Source organism: Rhincodon typus, chromosome 17 (assembly GCF_021869965.1).
Source record: "Rhincodon typus isolate 14 chromosome 17, sRhiTyp1.1, whole genome shotgun sequence".
Classification (NCBI taxonomy): domain Eukaryota; kingdom Metazoa; phylum Chordata; class Chondrichthyes; order Orectolobiformes; family Rhincodontidae; genus Rhincodon; species Rhincodon typus.
The window spans coordinates 2,812,436-2,831,814 of NC_063348.1; the positions used below are offsets into that span (position 1 = coordinate 2,812,436).

The 19,379-nt window shown below is 42.8% G+C and overlaps 1 protein-coding gene across 1 annotated transcript in view; it reads right to left on the reverse strand.

Moving 5' to 3' along the window:
* The window catches only part of LOC109935051 (mucin-6-like), a 95,581-nt gene that overhangs the window by 44,159 nt on the left and 32,043 nt on the right, over positions 1 to 19,379 (reverse strand). Inside the window, exons 6-8 of the mRNA XM_048607278.1 lie at positions 10,871 to 10,924; positions 8,878 to 9,068; positions 3,440 to 3,550 (exon numbers count right to left, since the gene is read on the reverse strand). Of these exons, the coding sequence (XP_048463235.1) occupies positions 3,440 to 3,550; positions 8,878 to 9,068; positions 10,871 to 10,924 (356 nt within the window). The remainder of the gene's footprint in view (positions 1 to 3,439; positions 3,551 to 8,877; positions 9,069 to 10,870; positions 10,925 to 19,379) is intronic.

Below are 19,379 nucleotides of genomic sequence, written 5' to 3' on the forward strand. Positions count from 1 at the left end.
GCCGGAGTAGAGCTAACCTACAGGATAAATGGGAATTACTCAACCTTCGCCTTCAGGCCAGAACCTAGACTGCCCCAACTTCTGTCACCTGTCTGCAGTACGCACTTGATGCCTGTGTGTGCACAGAGGCTGAGATACAAACCATCATTGATGCATTCCTGAGAGAAGGGGCCTCAGACTAAACATCCAGAAAACAAAGTTTCTCTACCAGCCTGTTTCTGCCATGCAACAGTACCCCCGACCATCGAATTTCACGGTGAGCTCCTGGGCAAGATAGAGAATTTTCCAAATCTTGGGAGCCTCCACTTGGTGTGAATAAACATTGAGAATGAAATCCAACTCTAAATTCGACTCCAATGCGCCAATGCAGCCTTCAGACAACTGAGGAACAGAGTATTCCGAGACTTCAAAACCGCCAACTGATCTACAGAACAACCAGGATCCTCAGCCTCCTGTACGCATCAGAAACTTGGACCATGTAAAGCAGATGCGTGAAATCCCTGGAGAATTATCATCAGCGCAGCCTTCATAAAATCCTTGAAATCCATTGGCAGGAGAGGCTAACCATCATGAGTGTCATCTGCCAGGCTAATATATCCAGTATTGAAATGTTGGTCATGCATGCCCAATTGCGATGCTGGATCACATGGTGTGCATGCCTAACACAAGACGCATAGAACCACAGAATGCAGGAGAGCAGGAATAGTCCATTTGACCCTTCAAGTCTGCTCCACCACTCAATATCATCAAAGCTGATCAACTCAGTAGCTTGTTCCTGTTTTCTCCCCCTATCCTTTGGTCCCTTTAGTTTGAAGTATTTTATTTATATTTTTATTGGAAGCCTTCTGAGGCTTTGGACTCAACAGTTTCCTGCGGAAGCAAATTCCTCAGTCTACCACTCTTTGAGTGAAGAAATTCCTCCTCAACCCTGTCCTAAGTGCCTAACCGTTATCCTTAGATTGTGACCCTTGGTTCTGGACACACCTGCATCTACTTTTATCTAATCTAGTTAGAATTTTATCGGTTTCTATGAGATCCCCCCAATGATACTTCTAAAATCTAGTGAATATAGCCCTAACTGCGATAGTTTTTCCCTGTATGTCAGTCCTGTCATACCAGAAATCAGTCTGGCAAACGTTCTTTGAACTCCTTCAATAACCAAAACTGCACACAATACTCCAGGAGTGATCTGACTGATACCCTATGTAGTTGCAGCAAGACATCACTGCCCCTTTGCTCAAGTCCTCTTGCTATGAAGGCAAAGATACCATTTGCTTTCTTAACTTCTTGCTGCACCTGACTGGTGTATGATGTCATCCAAATCTCATTTGCACGTCCCTCTTTCCCAATCTATTGCAATTCAGATAATAATCTGCTTGCCTGTGTTTGCTACAAAAGTGGATAACCTCACATTTATCCACACTCTACTGCAACATGCCATGTATTTGCTCACTTACTTAACTTGTCCAAATCACACTGAAGCTTCTCTGCATACATCTCACTGCATAGCCTCCCACCAAACTTTGTGTCATTTGCAAACCTGGAGATATAACTTCAGTTTCTCTATATAAATCATTGATATATATTGTGATTAGCTGAGATTCAAGTACTGATCCCTGTGGTAGCCCACTAGTCACTGCCTGCCACTCAGAAAATGACACATTTTTTATTCCTACTCTTTGATTTCTGTCTGTGAACCAGTTCTCAATCTATTTTAGTACAGGTCACCCAAACCCATACACTTCAATTTTACATGTTAATCTCTTATGTGGAAACTTATTGTGGGAATCACTTGCCCTAGAACACACAAACTGGAGAAGAAGCACCATGAAAGTGCCAATCACTTTAAGTGTAATCAAGTGGTTACATGGAGGCCAAGCACAAGCAGTGGAAAGAGTGCACAGAACCCAGAGCTTCCCACCCACCCTCCTTCTCAAACATACCTGCCCCACCTGAGGCATATTCTGTGGCTGCAGGATTGGACTACTCAGTCACCAGAACCCATCTACCCAGAGTGGAAGCAAGTTATTCTCAATCTGAGGAACTGCTGAGAAAGGAGTTTCTGTACTGTTTCAATCACATGTCTGCAGTCCAGCTCAATTCACAGTGAGAATGACTGCCAGCAGCCACGTTTTCCCATCCTTCCTCTCATTGTACTTTTGGCTATCTGCTAAAACTGCTGTGTGATCTCATCTTTCCATAACAACGTGAGGGTATTTTCAGCTCTGACGTGGCAACACTGGATCCTTTCAGATCTGCAATGTGGTCAAACAGGACAGGTCCATGCATGTTCAAGAAAGCAATCATCCTGTCAATCCCCTCAACCAAACTGGTGTCATACCCTTCACACTGAACGGGAATCACACTCTCAAACCAATCTGGTGTCACACTCCTCACACCAAACTACTGTCACACTCCTCACACTAAACTGGTGTCACATTTCACACACAAAACTGGTGTAATACACCTCACACCAAACTGGTGTCACAATCCTCATACCAAGCTGGTGTCACATTCTTCCTTCTTTCTTTATTAGATCTTCAAACATCTCGAAGGACATCCTTTGAGCTGGCTTTCTAAATGTTGAAGTAGAGATTGCTTCATTTTCGTCTGAAATATACCCACTGCCACAGATTGGATGGAAAACACTGAAGCAATAAACTAACTAAATGGCTTTATTAAAAGCCACTGACCACATGCTTTGTGTACTTCTGGGTCTCCCGTGCAGCTCTAGATCACTGCTACCAGTTGTCTGAAAATTAATAATGAATCTTTCAAGTCTCAGTGAGCATTCTTCAATCTGATTGATTGAATTTGATGCTTACCCTGCTCATACATGGAAGTGGAGAGAGGTATGTTAAAAAGTACCTCCAGTGATATAACTTGTCACTGAAAAGATGTGAATGAAGTGTTTTTGCCACCTATTTATCTGTCATATTTGGTTCACTGTTTCAATACTGTGTAGTGTGGGTGACTGGACATTGAGAGGCCACACTGTGGCATGGAAGACTCATGATTTGTTCACCACTCCAACTCCTCCAATCATAGACTTTACCTCTCCTGCCCTTACTACTCCAGCTAGTCTAATTACAGACTTTGTCTCTGCTATACTTGCTGCTCCGTAAGTTACAAGGTCTGTAATCGGAGGAGCAGTGATGGTAGGTGAGACAGGTTATATGTTTGGAGGAGTTGCTCTCCTTCTTTCACATGAGTTCTCTGTTACTGATGGCAATGCAATTTTTTGAACTCTGAGGACCGTCAGCATAAACACCTATAATGGTAAATTTCTGAGATGTGCAAATTGGACATCTATCAAACGGTGGCAATTTCTCATCCTTGCAGTCCATGTGATTCTATAATCTTAACATTAACATGATTTTATTATCTCAATATTAATATCGGTCCTTATGTTACCACGTTATTCATATGATTGTCTTACCCCAATGTATATCTTTATTGCTCTGGAGCAGGTCACTCCTGATTGGCCACAAATAACATTTTCAGACACAATCTTAAAATTTGGGCGTGTTTCATTTGCACAGCATGAGTCCTAAAATGCAGAAATAAGTAAACATAATTAGTTACTCTAAAGGAAATCGCAAACCACAAAATAAATCTGAAATGATTCCGAAAACAATAACCTTTGAATTTCTTGCCTTATTACCTGAACCAAGGTGTATTCACAGTTCCCATTGAAGATAAATTTCTTGCCATCAAATGTAGTAACATGCCCTTCACCATGAATGACACAAGTTGCAGGGCAGTGCACATTTGCTATGCATTTCCATTTGCCACTGTGACAGACACTGTTGGACAATAAAGCAACAATGAAACAGATCAGGTATATTCAGCGATAAACCAATATAAGTCTAAGGATTTCTACCAGGCATTTAAAAGGAGACAACTTCAATTATTTTTAATACTCGTGATTAGAAAATAAAAATGCTAACTCAGAATTGTATTCTTCATTGTCAACATGTTTATAGGCCTTGTCCTGGAGAGAACTGTCAATAATTCAATGAGAAATCCAGAATTACAGTCATGAACAGTCAGAGTCTAAAATGTTGTGCTCTGTGGACAACAAATTGGTGGATGTTCAAGGTCATTATTTAAAGATCCAGTGAATGGAATTACTGCGACCATCCTCTTTGGATGGGACAAGCAGAGCTGAATGTGTTTGATGTCTATTTCCATCTTATTAACACTTCCAGACACAGAGAACCTGTTTTTGGTCAGTGCATCGATGTGGTTTTTTTGGCTTTAATATCTACTTCTGCCAGCCATTGGGATTACAGGATTAATCTGTTAGGTACTTGAATGTGAAACATTAAGATGTGTTTATTTTACTATTTCTTACTGATTCCTCAACTTCCTTTCCTTCCATAGCCTTGAAACTCACACATGAAGTAACAGCACTCTCAGGGTTCCGTTTTATACTAGGTCTTGAGGGACAAGATGGGAAGTTGGAGTGATCACATTAAATAGTGATGGAAAACATGGTGTGGAATACCCATCACTTTCCTAACATCATGGGGTTTTATCAGCAGTGGGTAAGGTGGAAAATGGTCTACCATTCCAGAGGCCAATTGTGCCACTTCAGTGGTGAATTAAGGGTCTCTTCCTGTTGAAGTTGGTATTTTACCAATAGTGGGTAAATGATTCATCACATAGGACAGCATCCCTCCCCACAGCAACAATAATAGTTGACCCCTTGTCACTCAATACTCTTATCCTCACCAATCGTCCATCCCAATTCTCAGTGGGGCCTGCCTGGCCTGCCCTGATGACAACAGACTCACTTACATATCTGCAAGTGCAGCATCCATTGGTGGGTCCTCTCAACTGGTGCAATCCCAGCAGTGGCAACCACTCCTAACAGTGCTGTAATGGCTGGAACTAGGTTGAGCTCATTAACTACGAGGTTCTTGATTGGGGTTGTTAACCTGGGCCAATCAAGAAAGCTCTGGCTGACTAATACAATAGAATCTCCTCAGTTGTAGACTAATCCTGAGCTGGCTGGCCACAGCCAGTGTACTGTGTACTAGTAAATAAAGGGTGACTTGGTGACAGGACCTGGCCTCTGTGCAGTTATTTCAGTGGCACCGGGAGAAAACAGGAAGTGCCTGAAGAACATTTGCTTGCAACTGTCATCTTGGAGTTGGGGTAAGCATTTCTGGTATCATGCCTCTTTTTGGGAAGCTTGACTCATTTGACCCTGCTGTTGAAGATGGGGACCAGTATGTTGAAAGAATACAATATTTTTTTCCAGGCAAATGACATTGGGGCAGATGAAAAGTAATGAGTAATCCTTCTGACTGTGTGTGGACCTGCAACATTTTTGGTTATAAGGGGCTTAACTTGTCCAGAGGCAGCATATACTAAAACTTTCCAACAGTTGACCAATTTGGTTAAGGAATGTTATGACTCCAAACCTCCTCTAATCCTGAGACCCTATCATTTTATTCAGCTGTTAGAGAACCGGGGAAATCCATATCTGGATTTTTGACAAGGTTACGACGACTGGCAGAGGCATGTGAGTTTGGGTTAACCCTGAATGAGATGCTGACAGACTGTTTGGTATGTGGGATTAATGACATAACCATGCAGAAGCACCTACTAGCTGAAGCCCAACTGGACTTCAGACAGGCACTACAAATGACCTTGTTATTAGAATGTGTGTCAAGTAGAGCATGGGAACTGCAGAGTATCCCAATGGAAGTAGACAACATCACCTGTCCAATGGAGCTTGGGGAACACCACTTGAATTTAGGCAATTGCAGGCCCTCATGAAGGGCATGTCCTGAGCAGAGGGATTCTAGGCCAATCCATAGCAGAATCCCACAACAAAGCCGAGTCTTGGCCAAGTGGCTAAACAGTTCTTCTGAATCTGGGCTAGCACACCATTATAGCTACTGCCTGTAGGCAGATTCGAGACAGCAAAGGACTCCCACGAGGCCTGACTTGTGTAGGAAAACTCAGAGGCTGGAACCCAGGAGAGTGCACGCCCTCTAAAATTCTCCTACATGTGGGTTGGAACAATTAAATTGCTTAGTGACACCCAAATTGGAGTCAATTAAAATTGATTGTAGTTGTATTTGCAAAATCTGTCTTTAACAAGATTCACTCAAGACTCCAACCTTTAAGCTTGCGTAAGACCTCAGCCAGACTGAGAATATACACTGGGGAACTGTTGCAAATTAAGGGTACGACTTCGGTTCCAGTCTCCTATGAAAAGCAGTTGGTGCAGTTACCGCTGATGGTAGTAAAAGGCTTGAGCCCAAACCTATTGGGGTGGAATTGGGTGAGAAAGATTTGCCTTGATTAGCTCAACATTTTTCGATTGGAAAATGGCTGCCTCAGTGAAGCACTAATGAATTACCCCAGAGTTCTTCAAGAAAGGCTTGGAATTATCAAGGGGGCCAAAGCCACTTTACATGTTGACCAGTAGGGAATTCTGAGACTTTGCAAGGCCCACTCATTGCCATTGCCTGCAGGCAGAAGTAGAGGCAGAAATCAGGAGGTTGAAGAGTGAAGGAGTCATCAACACAGTGCAGTTTGAAGAACGGGCAGCACCAGTCAAGCCGACTGTGAAGCTTGACAGTGCAGTTTGGCTTTGCGGGGATTTCAAGCAATCAGTAAACCACTTCTCACAGCTAGATAAATACCTGATTCCTCGCATAGAGGGCTTGCATGCAAAGTTGGCGGATGGGGCTGTCCTTTACGAAGCTGGACATGAGCCACGCCTATCTGCAATTGAGACTGGATGAGGAGTCGCAGAACTATGCTCCAAATAATACCCATAAGGACTTGTATCAATATGCAAGATTGCCCTTTGGGGTACCATCAGCCTGTGCCCTTTTCCAGTGGACCATGGAAAACATTTTACAAGGGCTGTCCCAGGTTGCCATTTATCTGGATGATGTACTAATAACAGGGAAGACCAAAAAAGAAAACTCTGAGAACTTGGACATTGTGCTTAAATGTTTCTCCCTGGCGGGCGTATGCCTTAGACAGGAAAAGTATGAGTTTCAGGCGCCCCAAGTGACTTTCTTGAGTTACAGAATCGACCAAAACCAGGTTACACCTGTTGGAAGAGAAAGTGAGGGCGACCAAACGAGCCCAGTTCCCACGTTTGTACTGGAGCTTAGGTCTTTGCTCAGGTTGGTGAAATATGACAGAAAGTTTATACGTAACCTGGCCTCCACCTTTGCATCCTTACAACTGCTGTTAAAAAAAGGCCAGCCTTGGTAATGGTCGCAAAGCCAAGATGCAGCCTTTAGGGAAGTGAAAAAGCAGCTATCATCATCTAAGGTGTTGCCCTACAACGATCCAAAGTGAGAATAAGTGCTGACATGCATTGCCTCCCTGTATGGCATCAGGCTAGTGCTGGCTCACTGGTGGCCCAACAGAGAGGGATGCTGTTGCGTATGCTTCCCAGGCATTGGCTGATGTCAAATGCAAGTATGCCCAGGTAGAGAAGGAAGGTTTGGTGGTCATCTTTGGTGTGATGAAGTTCCACCAGTACCTTTACTGATGGGATTTTGTCATAGTAACAGATCACAAACCCCTGCTAGGGCTACTGAAGGAAGACAAGGCGGTGCCACCCATAGATTCTGGTAGAATTCAGTGTTGGACCCTTATTTGCAGTGCTTCCAAGTTGCCTTGAGCCGCCTCCCACTGGCAGATACTCCATCAGTGGTGCCTCCCCTGGAAGAACCCCTTTTTGGTTTTAAACTTACTGGACATATTTCCAGTCACTGTGGACAATATCTGATTGTGGATACAAAAAGATCCTGTCCTAGCGAAACTAAAACAGCTGGTGGTAATGGGGGTAACAAGGGCCATTGCAATCAGGATTGAAACATTTTCGGACCTAGCGAGACCAGATTGCTGTAGAGGACAGCATATTACTGTGGGGACCAAAGGTGATAGTCCCAAGTAAAGATTGCCACTAGATACTGGCCGAACTCCTCCAGGGTCATCCAGAGGTTACCAAGATGAGGATGCTAGCAAGAAGCTGTGTCTGATGGCTAGGGTTGGATGCTAACATAGCTGCGTCGGTGGGACAGTGCCCAAAGTGCCAAGAAGGACATAAATTGCCACCAGCAGCACCCCCACATTTGTGGGAATGGCCGAGTAAACCCTGGACTCAGTTGCATGTCGACTACGCCAGTCCTTTCATGGGATCAATGTTCCTGGTCATTGTGGATGCCCATTTAAAATGGTTCAATGTGCATAAAGTTCGATCAGTAAACTCCGGGATGATGACTGAGAAGCTGCAAGCATTTGTTTGCGATACATGGACTTCTGGAAGTATTGGTCACGGACAATGGGATGTCGTTTACCAGCAGGGAATCTGAATATTTCCTAAAGCCCAACAGCATTCGGCACATAAGAACAGCTCAATTCCATCCATCGTCCAACAACCTAGCAGAAAGAGTGGTCCATATGTTGAAGGCAGGCTGAAAGAACCAGTCCACAGCGCCATCTGAGACCAAATTGTCCCAGTTCCTTTTCGATTATAGAACCACCCCACATGCAACAACAGGGATTGCTCCAGCGAAGTTGCTGATGGGGAGAAGACTCTGCACTAGATTAAACCTGGTATTTCCAGACCTAGGGAGGGGGGAATGGTGAAATGGCAGCAGGAATGCCAACACCAGCCAAATGCCTCCTCTAAGCGAGAGAGACAATTCAATTCATGGGATGAAGTTTGGTGCTTGAACCATGGGAATGGCCCTGTATGGGTACAAGGTGAGGTTGACGTGAGGTCACGTCCCATGATTTACAAAGTTCAGGTAGGAGATACCATCCAGAACAAACACGTGGATCACCTGAAAGCCGTTACCTCGCAAATGGGGCAGGAGCAAAACCTACCTGGCCGCTCAGAACAGCCCGAAAGCTTGGTAGAAACTGCAGGTGCTCCCCTCCGCCTATTGTCAAGGAAACCTTAGAGTCCAAAATGGATGCAGCCCCGATGCCGTTGCCACCGGAAGAAGAGGAGCAGATGCTTCCAAGATGTTCCGGACACAAGAGACCGGCCATGGGCTGGTACATACCACCTGTGTCTGAGTCCGAATCAGAGAAATTGAATCTGGGATGAAATCATCACAAGAGAAGCCACAAGAGAAAGATCAGGCCTATATCCCTGGACTTGTGGGGTGTGGAGGAGTGGAGGGGTGTTGTGATTGGAACCAGGTTGACCTTGTTAACTGGGGTCTAATCAGGAAGGGTCATTGGGCCTGAAATGTTACCTCTGATTTTTTTCTTCACAGATGCTGCCAGATCTGCTGAGCTTTTCCAGCAACTTCTGTTTTTGTTCCTGATTTATAGCATCCACAGTTCTTTTGGTTTTTGTTTTAAAATCTCCTCAGTTGTGGACTGACTCCTGAGCAGGTTGGTTACAGCCAGTGGTACTGTGGATTCTTTCTCACTTTTTGAGAAATGATTTCCAGGCTGGCTAAGTCACAGCCAGTGCTACTGCTGGATTTTAATTCTCAGTAGGAACTTTTTTTAAACTGGCTGGTTAGCCAGTGTATTGTTGTTTTTGGAATTGAAGCAAAGATGACTTGGTGGTAAGGCTTGCTCCTTGTACCACAGTTTTAAGTATTTGGACTTTCTTTTGCATGTATTTTCACCTTATTGTGTCTGGACTGAGACTCCATGAGTCAGCTGTGCCTTGAGTGGACTGTTTCTGTGAGTGTGCTAGGCCTCTGGTGGATCAGGCCCTCTGTGGGTTGGCTGTATCCTTGAGTAGGCCTGGCCTCTGGGCATCTGCTGTGTTTCTGCGAGTGGACCAGGCCTCCAGAATGGACTGAGTATCTGTGTGTTTGCTGCCTTTGGGTGTGAACTTGGGCCTTTGGGTATGGACTGTTTGGATTGTTTTGTATAAACTGTGTTTTGTGTCCCTGGGTCTGGCAGCTCTTACTGAGAGCTGGATGGTGGGTAGGTTGCCCTGAGACCCGGAACGTGTGTAGATCACACTGAAAACTGCCCTCCTGGGGAGGCATAGGGATGGGCCGTCCTAGAGGTGGCCGGAAGGTGCGTAGGGGCAGGCTGTGAACCGGAAGGTGTGTAGGGTAGGGTCACTTAGAGGTGGTCGGAAGGTGAGTAGGGGCAGGCTGTTTGCTGGTCAATCAGGGATGTTGGTGTTGCATGTATTGCTTTTTTTTTTGTTTGTATCAATTTATTTCATATGTACTTTTGTCTAAAATTTTCTCATGGTGAATTACAGTGGGATTTGGGGTTTGGTTATCATTCCCTTTCCCCTGTAAATTGTTGACTGATTTGTTAACTACTGCACGGTGGGATTTGGGGTTCATTTCACTGTCCCCATTTCCCTATAAATTGTCATTTGCTTTGATGACTGTCACCTTGATTTTTGTTTTGTATCTTTGTACAGTTTAATTAAAAAGTATAACTAGGGGATTAGAATCTCCTCAGTGGTAGACTGATTCTGAGCTGGCTGACCAGCCACAGCCAGTGTACTGTGCACTCTTAAATAAAGGGTTACTTGGTGATGAGCAGTTGGTTGTCTGATTGGATAGTAGCTCTTAAGGACATGCTTCAATCCTTTAAAGGGGCAAGGTGCTGACAGAACTAATTAAGTACAAATTTGGGACTGAAATGTCATCAGGGGTCCCCAGATGGCCAAAGCAGGATTGCCAGGATCCTTGCTGATCATCAACATTCCTCACCACCATTGTTTTCCAGCCCATTTGAAAGCTCTTGTTGCTGTGATAATATTCAGCATTTAAATACCCCAGTTCCCTCTTTTTTCTGCCTTCTACCTGGCATATGGCCCTTAGAATTGTTTATTTAACTTCCAAGGTATTACTGTTAATATCCTCATTTCCACCCAATTGCTCACCATCTTCCACTTTTTCATCTTCAAGTTTGAGGGCTGCAAGCTTGACAGCACATGCTAGACAATTAACATTCAATCACCAGCTTTGGCTCATGTTTTTTGAGACACAATTTCCGACTGCTGAAGGATCACACAGAAGGACAGAAATACCATGACAAAGCACTTACTCAAATTCTGCCCATTCCCTCTCCTTGCTGACCCATCATCCTAATACTTTCAATAGAATACTATTTCAAAAAGTATCATAGATTTCATTGGCCTCAATAACTCCCAAACACGTTCCAGCTCTAGTTCACCTAATGCTACAGTATTCTGTGGATTGCCATCTCCCTCCATGGCCCTTTTCACATTCACTTCTTCCATGAGACACATCTGTTTTGATCTTTTGTGATAGAACACCACTTATTGGGAAGTTAGACAGTGGGACATTGTTAATGTCACACTTTAGGTACTACTTCTCCCTATGTAAAAACTGTCACCATTACCCATTTCCTCCAATAAGCAAACCTTGAATCACTGTTCTCCATCTATTGTCACATCTATATGATACCATCTCTCTCAAGACTCCCTCTGTCGATGTCTACAGTTTGATTTTAGCTTTTTATCTCATTTTGTTTATTGTTTTGTGGGATCTGGTGTCTAGGCCACCACTTATTGCCCATCCTTATTGCCATAGAGATGGTGATGGTGAGCTATCTTCTAGAATTACTGCTAGAATTGGGTACAGGGACCCCACCATGCTGTTAAAAAGTTAGTTCCAAGATTTTGATCCAACGACAGTGAATGAATGGTGATGTAGGTCTAAGACAACAGGCTCGAATGGCCGTGTTCCTTGCATTTACTGCCCTTGTCCTTCTAGGGATCAATGTTACAGGTTTGAACGGTGGTGTCAAAGGAGTGTTCAAGTTACTGCAATACATCTTGTAAATTGTATACATGCTGTCGGCGGCAAAGGGACTGAGTTTGTGGATGTTGTGTCAATCGTGAAGGCTGCTCTGGCCTGAATGGTGTCAAGCTACTTGAGTGTTGGAGTTGCACCCATCCAGGCAAGACTCCCAACTAGTGCCTTGTAAAAGGACCAGCTCTGGAGACAGGAGGGGAGTTACTTGCTACAGATTCCTAGCCTCTGACATGCCTTTGTGGTCACATTAATATGGTTTGTCCAGTTCAGGTTCTAGTGAATGGTAACTTTCAAGATGTTGATAGTGGTGGCATCAGTGGTACACATCAAGGGTTGGTTAGATTCTCTCTTATTGGAGATGTCATTGCCTGGCACTATGTGGTGCACATGTTTGTTGCCTGTTAACAACCCAAGTCTGAATGTTACCAAGTCTGTCTGCATACAGACACACACACTATTTCAGTGTCTGAGCAGTCACAAAGGGTGTTAAACAGTGTAATTATCAGAGAAGATCCTCATTTCTGACCTCTTGATGGAGGGAAGGTCATTGAAGCAGCTGAAGATGGGACAGTATCCTGAGGAATTCCTACAGAGATGTCCCGAAGCTGTGATGACTGACCTCTAAACACAAGATTTTACTTTGTACTAGGTATGACTACAGTGAAGAATTTTTCCCCAATTTACACTGACTTCAAGTTTGCTTGGGTTCTTTGCTACTACACACAATCAAGTGCAGCCTTGATGTTACGACTCCTTGGAGATGGAAATCAAGCCCTACTATTCCCGGAGTCAGCATAAATATGAAAATTTGATTAAATCACTGACTTGCCCAATTTTACCTAACTAATTGAGGTGAGAAGAATGTGCACCTCAGGTTTTTCACTTAACAAGAAAATAATGTTATTATAATCAAACTATTTATTAACCAATCACAAGATGAATTGCTAACCTATAACTCAATGCGCTTTAGGGAAGGAAACTACTATTATAAAGTGATCTGGCCTACATGTGACTCCAGACCCGCAGCAATGTGGCTGACTCTTAACAGCCCACTGGGTAAACAGGAATATGCAATAAATGCTGGTCTAGTCAGCAACAACCCTATCTTGTGAATGATTATTTAAAAAGGACTTGACAACTTAAACTCTAATCTCATTTTAAAATCCCATAGACGGGCATAATAATGTACAAAGAGAAAAGATGAGGCATACATGTTAGGTGTGGGGAAAGAACAAAGATCAAAAGAAGAATAGTTCTAGTGCCAGTCTGGATCAGAGACAGTGATGGGTTGTTTTCTTTCAACTACAGAAGCTGTAGATATATTGACTGACAGTTCTGAAGTGTCATACCAGTCAAGTATGTTTCACTCTCCTCGGATAACACTGGACCTGCAGAGTTTCTCCAGCTTTTTCTGTGTTTGCTTGCTCCATATTTCTTGGTTTAAGGCAATATTGTTTCCCACTTCTTAGACCCAAGTGCAAAACAAAGTGTTCTTTACAATGTTACGTATGGTCACTGTCACCTCACTTGTGGAGTTCCAACTTTTAGTCTGTATGGACCAAGGCTGTAATGAAGTCAGGAGGTGGTGGAACACAATCTGAGTACAAGTGAGCAGGTTATTCCTAGGCAAATACCACTTCATAGCATTGTCAACGATCCCTTCCATCATTTTGCTGATAATCAAGAGTAGACTCTAATTGATTAGATTGGATGTCAGTGTCCTAGTGGTCTACAGCACAGGAAAATGCTTTTTGGCCCACTGAGTCTGCACTAGTCAAAAACAACCACCTAACTATTCTAATCCCATTTTCTAGCATTTAGCCTATACCCTTCTATCACAAGAGTACATCTAAATACTACTTCAACATTGAGGGTTTTTGCCTCTACCAACCTTACAGGCAGAGAGGCCCAGATACCTACCATCGTCTGGGGAGGGGGGAAAATCCTCATCCCTTCTAAACTTCTTGACCCATACCTTATATCTATGCCCCCTGGTCATTTATCCCTCCACTTCTCCTCGCTATGCCCTTCGTAATTTTATATATCTCAATCTTATCCCCTCTCAATCTCCTCTGCTCCAAGAACACTCCAAACGTGTCCAGCCCCTCTACCTGTTACTTGCCTGTGATACCAAAGGTTCCAGCTGAGGAGGATCAGCTTGATCTCACTAGGACTCTCCCAGTAGACCTGGGCTTGTGAGGCCTAAATGACTCCAGTGATGACAGTCAAGCTTTCCAGGCCAATATGGCCAACTTCGGAGCAGGCTCCCTTCACATCAGTCTGTGGCCCTAGCTATTCCACATTCCAGCACTGCTTGCTATAAGTTAGAGCCAGGTTTTATACCTTATCTGACCATTAATGACATTGTAGTGTGAAAGCTGTACGCTACATCATGAGTACTGATGCCCATGAAACATTTGTATCTTCACTTCCTTTGACCCTGGGATGGCCAATAACTAAAATAAGATTGTCGCTGGACTCATTTCTGTTTGAAATCACCCACAACCTGTCATACATGTATTTGACCCTAGAACACTGGGCCTCCGAATTAACAGTTCAATGACATTACCATGACAGCACTGTCTCTATTCTCCTCCTATTTACAAGGTCAAGCATTCCCTAAAGCCTCAACTTCTGCAATTTCAAAGCATTTTTTAATATAAATGGGGTTTATGCTTTAGTTTGTATATTTCCTCTCCTCTTCCATCCTACCAAAATGTATTATTTCACACTACTCTGCATTAAATTTCATCTGCCATGTTTCTTCATTTCATGTCCTCCTGAGGTTTGCCACTTCTTTCACAGTAATTCCAAACTTCATACAATTTGCAAACTTTGAATTCAAGTTTTGTATACCCAAATCCAGATCTCCCCAACATAATGATATCAAATTTATTCAGAGTATTGACTGGCTCTGCCAGCATTTATTGCCCATCTCTAATTACATTTGAAACAGTAGTGGTGAGCTGCCTTCTTGAACCACTGCAGTCCATGAAATGGGGCACACTCTCAGTATTGCTAGCAAGGCAGTTCCAGGATTGTGGCTCAACAAGAGTGATAGAATGATGATAAATTTCTAAGTTAGGATGGTGTGTCTTGGAGGGACCTTGCAGGTGGTGGTGTTTCTACGCATTTGTTTCCCTTGTTCTTCCAGCTAGTAAAGGTCATGGATTTTCCTGTTTCTACAAACCTTTTGGAGATTTTTGACAATGAAACTAGCAGATTAGAAAAAGGGGACCAGTTGATGTGGCATATTTAGATTTTCAGAAAGCTTCTGGTAAGGTACCAAGCAGGAAAGTAGTGAATAAAATTAGAGAATGTTGGATTGGGTGGGATACATAGCAGGTTGAGAACAGGTTAACAGATGAAAATCCGAGTCGAATAAACAGACCACTTTCAAGTTGGCCAGCTGTGACTTGTGGGGTTATCACAAGGAACAAAGCCAGGCCCCGGCAATTTCCAATCTGTATTAATACTTTGGTTTTGTGGGATTAAATGCGCTAGTTTTAAGTTTACATATAACACAAAACTTGGTGCAAGTCTTAGTTGTGAGGAAGATACAAGAAGGCTTCAAGATATTATGAACAGACAATGTAAATGAGCCAAAAATTGGCAGATGGGTGGCATGGTGGCTCAGTGGTTAGCACTGCTGTCTCACAGCACCAGGGACCCAGGTTCGATTCCACCCTTGGGCCACTGTCTGTGTGGAGTTTGCACATTCTCCCATGCCTGTGTGGGTTTCCTCCAGGTACTCTGGTTTCCTCCCACAGTCCAAAGATGTGCAGGCTAGGTGGTTCGGCCATGCTAAATTGCTCATGGTGTTCAGGGATGTGTCGATTAGGTGGGTTATAAGGGAATGGGTCTGAGTGGGATGCTGTGAGGGTTGGTGTGGACTTGTTGGGCCGAAGGGCCTGTTTCTATGCTGTAGGGGTTCTATGATTCTATGAACATGGAGAAATCTGAAGTTATCTACTTTTTATCAGAAAACTGAAATACACAACAGTTCTAAAATGTAAGAGGCTGGGAAGTTTTGAACTTCAAAGAAAATTGGGTGTCCTTGTGTGCAGATGCCGGTGTTGGACAAGGTCATAAATCACATGATATAGTGATAAATCATAATATACATAAATCACCTGTTATAGTCCAACAGGTTTATTTGAAAACACAAACTTTTGGAGCCTCGCTTCTTCTTCAGGAGTAAGCAGACAAGTGGCATGTTGGCCTTTATTGCCAAAAGATTTGAGTATAAGATAAAGGTGTCCCATTGCAATTATACAGAGCCACGGTGAAGTCACACTGTGTACAATATTAATCTTGTTCCCTATGAAGTGAGATATTTTCCACAAACATAGTAAACAGCGCTTCACCAAGCTAATTCCTGGGATTGAGAGATTGTTCTATTAGAAATGGATAAATAACATGGGGCTTTTATTTTCAACAGCATGAGGACTGATCTCATACAAACATACAAAATTCTCACTGAAGTAGACACACAGTAAGGATTTTTCTCTGGCAGGTGGGTGGGGACGGTGTAGGTCTTAAAACAAGGGACACTGTCTCGGAGTTAAAGGACAGGGAATTTTGGACTCTGGAGAAATTTCTTCAGTGTGATGAGCATCTGGAATTCTCTGCCCCAGAGGTTTGTGGAGCGGAGTAATGTAATGTGTTTTAAAACTTTAAGATTTCTGCTATTAAAAACAGCCAAGAACATGGAATAGTGCAGGAAAATGATGTTGAAGTAGGTCAGCCATAATTTCACTGAATGGAAGAACAGCCTTAATGGACAAATCATTTCCTCCTGCCCCTGTTTCTCACATCCTTATGGCCCTCATCATCACTACTTTTACTATATTGAAGAAGTCAAGCATTTTGGTTAAATACAATTAAGAAGGGGTGTATGGAAATGGTGGCTCATTGGTTATCACTGTTACCTCACAGCGCCAGGGACCCACCATCGATTCCACCCTTGGGCGACTGTGCAAACTCCACACAGACATTCTCCCCGTGTCTATGTGGGTTTCCTCCAGGTGCTCTGCTTTCCTTTCACAGTTCAAAGATGTGCAGGTTAGGTGGATTGAACATGTTAAATTGTCCAAGAGTGTCCACGAGTGTGTAGGGTAGGTGGATTAGCCAAGGGAAATGTGAGGTTACAGGGTCTTGGTGGGATTCTCTTCGGATGGTATGGACTTGATGGGATGAATGGCCTGCTTTCACAGTGTAGAGATTCAATGTCAATTTAATTTCTCCACTATGAGATAAACCTCTGCAACTCAATATGCTGTATTCTTCAAGAATCCTACACTAAATATTGGACCATTTTGTCCCCCTGATCTGGAGACACTGATACATAAGAAACAATGTGCCCTGTCCTGTACGGATCAGCTGACCACTGCAGAATTATTTTCAAACTAGTTTTTTCATTTTTAGCTCCAAGGTAGATCAATAAAACATTTGAATTCCTTACCACTCCTCACAATCTTTCATCATTTTTTCTCCTCTTTTGTAGGTCCGGTCACTGAATTTGCATGGACAGTCTTCGGGGTAGACACAACTATCATCATAATCTAAAACCATCCCCTCTGGACATATACAGCCAGATACGCACTTAGCTGGTATCTTTGGGTAGAATGAAGAACAGGCAATTTAATTTTCAGATATTTAGATTCTCAATTCTAAGAAAGGAGAGTTTGCTAAATTTCCTACTCACGCATGAAATTTCTGTGGCTATCATCTGGCAGGTTGGCGCGCATGTTGTTCCATATTGGCCGTGTGGCCCATGCGCACAGCTAAAGTAAACTTTGGGAGGCCTGCACATTCCTGCAAGAACAAATTTGCTGAGATTATCCACTTTTTGTCAGGAAAAACAGAAATACACAGCAGTTCTAAAATGTAAGAGACTGGGATGTGTTGAACTTCAAAGAAAATTCGGTGTCCTTGTTCATTAGTCACTTAATGTTAAGTTGCGGATGCTGCATGCAATCAAGCAGACAAGTAGCATGTTGGATTTTATTGCAAGAAAATTTGAGTACAGGATCACCATCAATGTGGGACCACTTTCAAGTAGAACATAGTAAGCAGGATTACAAAGTAATATGCATGAAACCATATTACTTGATTTCTTTTTCAAGTATAAAGATACTTTTATGACGTAGTTAAATATTTTTTAACATTTAAAATGAAACAGAATTTCATTGAACCTTTGAAGACTGGAGGCTGGCCTGCACATTTCAGTTTCCCATTCCTACAGAACCTGTGGAGAGACAGGAAAGAGAATTGAGGTAACTGTTTCTCACTCAACAGAACTTGGATTTGCTCAGTTTGACTTACTGCTTTGTTCTATCTATACTTCATATTTCTGGATTTATGGCCACTTTTTTCTGTATTCCATTGTCATTTATCCAGGTAGAATAACCCACGTTCTATGAAAATTACCCATTCTCCAGGTGAACTGCTCGTGCTTTGTATAGTGCCGTATTCCATGGCAAATGTATAGTGCCCAAGAAAAGTGCTCACACTTCACACTAAGTGTCCATTCTCCATGGTAAATGTCTATGCTTTGTGAAATGCCTGAGATTGCAGTCTATTACGTATATTTACCACCTATTAATTCTGAGTGTTAGAAATAAATTGTGTATATATATTTTGGATTGTATTACTATTCTAATGTTGTGAAGTAAGGCTTTCTCTTGTTTGTTCAAACCTCTAGCTTTATTACCTTAGTAAGTACCTTGAATCTGAAACTTTGTCAACTTTTAAAAATAAATTATTAGCTCCAATGTAACACCATGCTTTACTGGTAGTGCCCACTCTCTATGGAAGTTGCCTATGTTACATGTGAAGCTCCCAGTCTCCATGATAATTATCCAGGCCCCATATGAAGTGTCCAGGTACCAGGGGAAATGTGCTCCATGTGAAGTGCTTTCACTTCATGTACAGTGTCCTAGCCCCATGTGAACTGCTCTGTTTAACATACAATGCCCACACTCTAGGTAAAGTGCCTGTGCTTCATGCAATAACACTATTATATTTGAGGTGCTCATATTGCATGCACAATCTCTAGCATTGATGTACAGTGTGTGATGAATCCTTCTTTCTAAGTATTACTTGTGCTGCAGAAGCCAACATTCTGTGAAAATATAACACTCGGGGCACACTCAGTTCTGAAGGGTTATTACATTTGGCTGGTGCAAAATATCAGTTACACACAATTCTACCAAGAAATAGAGGCAGGGTGAATTGCAAGATTTTTCAGGTACTCCAGACAATTCAAGGATCACTTAAGAGGCACAGAAACTGTAGGTGTGTGAGAGGGAGAGAGTAGACTCCATATAATGGAAACAACTGAACTAAACCAGTTGGAGAAGTAAGTGAGAAGTCAACAGTAGTTGGATATCTTTGTTAGAACTCAGGAAGAAGTTCTAGGAGTTAGGCAGCTAAAGACTGAGATCAGGGATCTTGAAAAATCCTTTAAGATATGGGGGTTAAAAACAATCTGTGTCATGATTAGTTCTGTCCAACTGAGAGTGAAGGTTTAAAAGCAGATTGCTTCAAGGAAATACTATGTGGAACATTACAGCTCAGGGAAAGACGCATGGGTAGTTCAAGCTTGGT